Source organism: Geospiza fortis, unplaced genomic scaffold (genome assembly GCF_000277835.1).
Source record: "Geospiza fortis unplaced genomic scaffold, GeoFor_1.0 scaffold432, whole genome shotgun sequence".
NCBI lineage: Eukaryota > Metazoa > Chordata > Aves > Passeriformes > Thraupidae > Geospiza > Geospiza fortis.
This window is the reverse complement of record NW_005054436.1, coordinates 1,335,530-1,342,440: the sequence shown is the minus strand read 5'-3', so window position 1 is coordinate 1,342,440 and position 6,911 is coordinate 1,335,530. Positions and strand designations below refer to the sequence as shown.

Below are 6,911 nucleotides of genomic sequence, written 5' to 3'. Positions count from 1 at the left end.
TCTCTCCTGCCCCTAACCCGGGGGTGGGGATGAGCCCCCATTCCCAGAACAAACATTCCCTGCACGAGCAGGGAGCCTGGCTCACGGGATGAGGTCCATGCTGGGCTTTGGGGGATCCCCCCAACCCCACTATTTGCTGTTTGGGGTCTGCTGCTTCTCCTGCGCCGGCCGCTTGTGCTTCTGGGCGATGCCGTAGGGGACGTGGGCGGCCACGGCGCCCATCTCCTGCGCTCCCTCCACGTGGAACATCTGGTCGTCGAAGAAGATGTGGGGCCTGATCTTCCTGAGCAGAGGGCCCTTGGGAGCCCCTGCCAGGAACAGAGCCTCGTCCGTCTCCAGGCCCCAGCTGCGCAGAGTCTTTAGGGCGCGCGCGCCCGAGCTGGCCGCGCTGCGCGCCGTCACCAGGTACGTGCGGATGGGGCACTCCAGCCTCAGCCCCTTGGAGTAGAACTTCTTCTGCAGCTTCCCCAGCGCCTCCAGGAAGCCCTTCAGGGGGCCCTGAAGTAGCAAGAAATCTTCTGTCAGCCTTTCAGTCACCAGCTTCCTGTCATCACCCTGTGAGCCACCCCAAAAATGACCCCAAACCGTCCCCCGTGCCACCACCTCGTGTCGCAGACATCTTTTATGAAAAATCCTTTCCTTTCGATTTTTCCTCCTGCAGAAGCTGAGAGGCCTCAGGAACAAAATGTAAACAATGGTTATCTGCTGCTGTGGAATGCAACAGGTGCATCTGTGATTGGTCTCATGTGGTTGTTTCTAATTAACTTTTTCTATTCTTAGCCAGCCTTCTGATGAAATCCTTTCTTCTATTCTTTTAGTATAGTTTTAATATAATATATATCATAAAATAATAAATCAAGCCTTCTGAAACACGGAGTCAGATCCTCGTCTCTTCCCTCATCCTCAGACCCCTGTGAACACGGTCACAACCTTGCACCCCACTGTGGCTTGATCCCAGAGTTTGGAGCATCCCATGGGGGCTGCCTCTCTCCCAGAGCCTTTTCCTGCCCTCAGCCCATCTCTACCTGTGCCAGGGGCTTGTTCTCGTGAGCCTTTTCGTGCTCAAAGAACATGTCCAGGCCGTGAGCCTTCGCGATCTGCTCCGACTCATCCGAGAAGAGCACGGCGTCCCCGTCGAACGCCACCCTCAGCTGCTTCTCTGACACCTCCAGGTCCCTGCTGGGGCTGAAGATGGTGGCTGCAGCAATCCCTGAGGGTGAGGCAGGAGGTGGCAGTTATCCAAGGATCCGTCCTCGTGGCTCGGCAGCGAGGAGCAGAACAAAACACGACGGGCTGGGAGCAAAACGCCGCAAGGAAACGCGAGCGGCAGCACCTGCAGCTTGGCCCCGAGAGCTTCCACGGCAAAAACAAACCCCCAGATGACAAATCACCCTTTGCATACAAGAATTAAGGAGCAAAAACACCGCCTTTGCCTCGGGAGAGCTGTGGAGCTGGAGGAAAGGCTCATTTCTATGGAAACTGGAGGCTCTTTGGAGAGTCAGAGACGTGGGGCGAGGCAAACCTTAAGTGCACGTTGGATTAGGGACATGGAAATTGGAGTTATCCTTCCTGGGATCAACCCCCTGAGGGCTCCAGGTTCCCCCCACTGCCCCCACATTGAGCTGGACCCCAGACTCACCCTCTTCAATGGCCCCACTCACTTTCTCGGCGTCGGAGGAGAGGTAGAGGTTGGTGTGATAGGCCTTGAGGTAACAGATGGGGCTGTTCCCTCCCGTCATGCAGAACCTCTCGATGAACAGATCTGGGGGCAAGAGGGACCCCGGGGTGAGCCTGGCTGCTCCCCCAGACCCAGCCTTGGTGCTGGAAGGGCTGGGGTTAATTCTGGTTCTGCTGCCCAACAGCAGGGCCAGCACCCAGAGCTCCTCCCCACCATCCAACACGCAGAAAATCCGGGAGAAGCAGGAAAAATGGGAGAAAACATCTCCTTTTCTTGGTGCCCAGCAATGCCACCCCCCAAAAGCCACCAAGGCCAGCTGTGTCCCCATCTCACCGTAGTGGTTGATGCTGTTGATCAGGCGAACCCCAACCTGGGCGTGGTTGTTGGTCATGAGGACGATGTCGAAGAGCTCCTCGCTGTCGGGGTAGAGCTCACGGAGCTGAGCATTCACTGCCTCCAGAGCCTGCAGCACCCCAGGGAGAGGGGGTGGGTGTCAGCCAGGCCCCCCCAGGCATGGCCCCGACCCCCTTCCCACCCAGCAAAACACTCCTGGTCACTAAATCCACAAATCTGACCAGCCCTAGGTGTGGTCTTCACCCCTTCCCATCAACAAAACACTCCTGGTGACCAAAATCCCCACCTCAACTACACCCCGAGCCAAGCTGGCATCAGCAGGGAAAAAATAGATTCATTTTAAGAGGGGGAAAAATTCCACCTAGCTACTCCTCTGTTTTCAAACACAAAAGGTTTGGAGTTATTAAATGGGGATAAATTAGCTCCAAGTGACAGATAAGTGTTTTTTCAAGCAATCAGAAACAAGTCTTGCCCCACAGAGCTGATTAATCTATTTATTGGGAACGGGCTCCAGCACCCAAAACTGCACTAACTGCTACAGGAGTTAGAAAATAATTTTCAAGTTTGAAATGCCTCATTTCAACATGTCAGAATTAGAAATTGGCCGACTCGGGAGCAAGGCTAAACTCAGCCAATTTACAAGAATAAATAAATTGTAATAATAATCATAATTACAAAAAGAAAAAAAAGACAATTCCCTAAAGGGAAACTTTAAATGTGATCCAAGGAGATGATTTGTCCAATTCTTGGGCTCAGGATGGAAAATCCAGCCCTGGAAGCAGCACATCACTTGCTGGGAGGTTTGTCTGCCCTGTGTTTGCTCCGTGGCTCGTGTCCATCCTGGCCCCACACGAGCTCTGTCCCCTCCCCAGAATTTCTGGGGAGCTGTGGCTGCTCACCTTGACGAAGGGGAAGGCAGCCCCAGGGAGGAAGGGCTCGTTCTCGTGGTCCAGCTGGTATTTCACATAGGCCTCCACGCCCTGCTCCGTGTAGATCTTCTGCTCCTCCTCCATGCGGAACAGCGCCCGCGAGGACACGGCGATGGTGATGGCGTTCTCAGGTTTGGGCTGTGGGCACAGGGACGAGTCAGGGAGGCAGCCCCTGGGTGGATCTCCCAGCCATGAAAGGCCACGAGGTGGGTGACACCTCTGAAATGATTCGGAGAACGACAGAGCGGCTGCATCCCAGCGCCTGAACAGATGAAGCCCTGTCACAGGCATCTTTTATGAAAAATCCTTTCCTTTGGATTTTTCCTCCTGAGAAGCTGAGAGGCCTCAGGAACAGAATGTAAACATTGGTTATCTGCTGCTGTGGAATGCAACAGGGGGATCTGTGATTGGCCCATGTTGGTTGTTTCTAATTAATGGCCAATCACAATCAGGGGGCTCAGACAGAGAGTCTGAGCCACAAACCTTTGTTATCATTCTTTCCTATTCTATTCTTAGCCAGCCTTCTGATGAAATCCTTTCTTCTATTCTTTTAGTCTAGTTTTAATATAACATATATAATGAAATAATAAATCAAGCCTTCTGAAACATGGAGTCAGATCCTCGTCTCTTCCCTCATCCTCAGACCCCTGATGCTCCATCCTCACGCATTTGGGACACCTCAGATCCCACTGCCGAGCCCTCCCGCTGCAAACAGGCTCCCAGAACCCGTGCAGACCCCAGGAGGAGCTGCTGAAGGCCGTGCAGAAGGAATTTGTGTGGCTTTTCCCACCCCCCAGGCAGGAACGAGCCGCGCTCTGCGGCTGAGCCAGATCCGCATCCCGTGATGCCGTCCAGATGTGACAAACAGCTCCGTGCCAGCTCAGCTCCTCCGAACACTTGATACGGTTATTGTGGGTGGAAACATGACAAACAGGTGGTGCAAGCAATGATTTATGAGTCATTATTATTGATGTTCCATCCAAAACCCAAATCCAAAACCTCCTCCAGCTGAAGCCAACGAGGCGCCTCCAGAGGGACAGAGGGGAAGTCAAGTTCATCTTGACCCCCACCCATCCTCCCTCTCTCCCCTGTTAATCCCCATCACTCACTTGCAAGCACAAAAATAAGTTAATTACCGACGGCCAGTGAGCAATCCTGGCTGCCAGGACAGCAAATCCTCCAGAGGGACAGTGGCACAGGGAGTCCTGTCCCCTACAGAGGAGTCCAGAGGGCAGGACAGGGCTTGGGGGCTCTCTGAGGAATCCTGGCTGTGAGCACTGCAGGAACACCTCACCCCCTGCTCCTCTGTGCCTTCCAGGATCCTCTGTGCCATGAGTAATCCTCTGGCAATGCCATTTGCTCAGGGTGGAGGGTGCCTCCTCCAGGTGCTCCAAAGTTCAAGCTCCCACCCTGCCCGGGGCTGAACTTTGCAAGGGCCAGGGTGCCCCATCCACGCTGGGCTCGCCCTGGGGCTGGCTCTGCCCCCAGCCCCACCCAGGAATGAGTCAGTGGGAGCCTCCAGCCCATTCCCAGCACCAGCCCCACAGCAGATCCATCCCAGGCGCCTCTCCAGAGGCTGCACCCACCCCCAAAATCCCCCAAATCCTCAGCAAAGCGATTAAACAGCGGGCGATTAGGATGAGACCCAGATTAGCTGGGGCTGAGAAGATCAGTGTGGGCACAGGGATCCCTCTCTCACAGCATTTTCAGGGAATCAGGTCCTGTTTGGACGTGGCTCTTTTAGGAAAGCAGGGGAGCAACCCCCAGGACAGGCAGGACCTGATCCATGACACCAGCACTGAACCACAGCCAGGTCCCCAAGGAGTGTCAGCTATTAACTGGTCACAGGCCAAGCCTTGGCACTTCAGCTCATTAATTAATAACTCTGGCGTCATGGGCCATTTATTAGCTGAAAATATTAATAACTCTGAAAGGTCTTGGGACATCCGGACATTAGCTGGAGTCCTGCTGCTCCATCCTGCCCCAGAGCCCCTGCAGTGCTGGCTGTGCAGGAAATCTTCCAGGCGTTTGCTCCCTGATCCTGGGCCGGGGTCAGCCCTGCAGGGAGATTCCCAGGAGAGAAAACAGCTCAGCAGCCCAGATGTAACAGCACTGAGGCGTGTTCAAGGGGCTGAGAAGGATATTTGGGGCCACCAGCCAAGCTGGGCGCCCAGAGGGAATTTCCATCTCCCTCTCCCCTCAACGCACACCTTGCACAACAGCCCCGGCTGCTCAAGGTCCCTTGCCCGCCTCTGAAAGGCACCAGCCCTCGGGGAGGTTCATTGAAGAGGCAATAAACACGGCAATAAAAATAACCCTGAGCTCCAGGCCCTGCCTGTGCCCCGGCGTGGGCAGCTGGAGCCCCGGGTGCCCGAGGGCAGGGAGCTCTGGGAACGGGAGCTGCCAAGGAAGATTTGCACCTTGTGGAGCACTCGGGGCAGGAAAGTCTCACCCGGGTGCTAAGGCAGCTCCCAGCTCTGGCTGGGCTGGAGCAGCCCTGCTGTTCCCTGGGAAATGCTGACATTTGGAAAAACGAGGCGATTCTGCGCTGCGAGGAGGGATCTGCGTTTTGACATTTCTTTGAAGTGGATTTCATTTGGAAGCGTTCCCTCCTCAAGGTTGTTTGGATGCCTCTCCGTCCCCATTAGTGCTGCAGATGGTCATTGCAACGCTCAAAAATGAGCTTTAAAAAGCCTCAGGAACCACAGCACCTCAAATCCTCCCTCTGAGTGCTGCTAACAACCCACCCAACCCCACGTTTCCCCAGAAACTGAGATGTTTCAAGGCAAATATTCTTCTTTTGTAAGAGGAAATGTGTGCATGGGAGGGGTCCCACTGCCAGCCCTGGCTGGGCTGGATTTGGTCCCACAGCCCCCATCCCACCACAGCCTCCTGCTCTGGCTGCCTCAGCCCTGCAGGGTTCGGGCTGAATCACAAACTCTGTTTTCCCCTCAGAGCAGCATCCAAGGCCAGCCAAGGTCAGCAAAAGCTCATCCACCACAAGCCCAGGCTCTGCTCAGCCGAATCCAACTGAATCTGGGGGTTCATGGTGAGCTCCTCTTCCTTCCCATGGGAAGGTCAGATCCAGCCCCTCCTGAACCTCGAGCAAGAGATTAATGATGGGTTTAAGAGGAGCGTGAACAGGGTGAGGGAAGGTCCCATCCCAATGTTCAGCCAAACAGGAGGGACGACCAGGGACGTGTCAGAGGAACATCAGCCACTGGCACAGCTCCAGGAGTTCCACAAGGCCCAAATCCCACCTGAGGAGTGTAAAAAGCCCTTTCCAGCAGGCTCCTCCAGCTCCACTGAGTGCAAACCCCAGCCCAGACCCCGAACCCCCCAGTTTTGGGATGAAGGTGAATTTCAGGAGTGACTGGGAACAGCCCAATTTTCTGCCTGCAGATCCAACAGCTGGCAGCCTTTAAATCGCTGCTCTAATCAGTAAATCCACAGCAGCCCCCCAAGGATTAGAGGCAGATTTTTGGAAATCCCACAGGCTCCCAGGATGTGCCGTGTCCTCCCACCCACGAGAGCCACAGGTGCCCACAGTGCCACCCAACCCCAGCAGCTCCACTGCCACCCCTGGAGGAGCCACACTGGGGACCCCATTCTGCACCCCTGCATCCTTTTGCTTGGACCCAACTCCATCCTAAAATCCTGCAGGAATTCTGGGCACTTCCCTGGAGGCTGCAGGAGACCAAATCCTTGTGATTAATTCAACATTCAGAGGATTTTGGTCATGGAAAGGGAAAGGGAAGGGTTTGCTCCAGGGTCAAGCATTATCCCCACTCCAGCATCCCCAAAAATCACACATGGGTGAGAGGGATGGGTCCCAAAGGGTGCCCAGAGGAAGGGAGAAAGCAGAAAAGCAGCTCTCAGTGTCACCAGAGAGGCTGGGGACATTTCCAGCATTGCTGAAGGGTGACAGGTCCCATTGCTGACCTCCCTGG

General features: G+C 55.0%; 1 protein-coding gene across 1 annotated transcript in view; it reads right to left on the bottom strand.

Moving 5' to 3' along the window:
• Positions 1 to 6,911, bottom strand: part of NT5C1A (5'-nucleotidase, cytosolic IA) — an 8,749-nt gene continuing 1,838 nt past the window's right edge. Inside the window, exons 2-6 of the mRNA XM_005427113.2 lie at positions 2,932 to 3,099; positions 2,012 to 2,141; positions 1,640 to 1,762; positions 1,026 to 1,210; positions 1 to 498 (exon numbers count right to left, since the gene is read on the bottom strand). Coding sequence (XP_005427170.1) covers positions 130 to 498; positions 1,026 to 1,210; positions 1,640 to 1,762; positions 2,012 to 2,141; positions 2,932 to 3,099 — 975 coding nt within the window. The 3' untranslated portion in view covers positions 1 to 129. The remainder of the gene's footprint in view (positions 499 to 1,025; positions 1,211 to 1,639; positions 1,763 to 2,011; positions 2,142 to 2,931; positions 3,100 to 6,911) is intronic.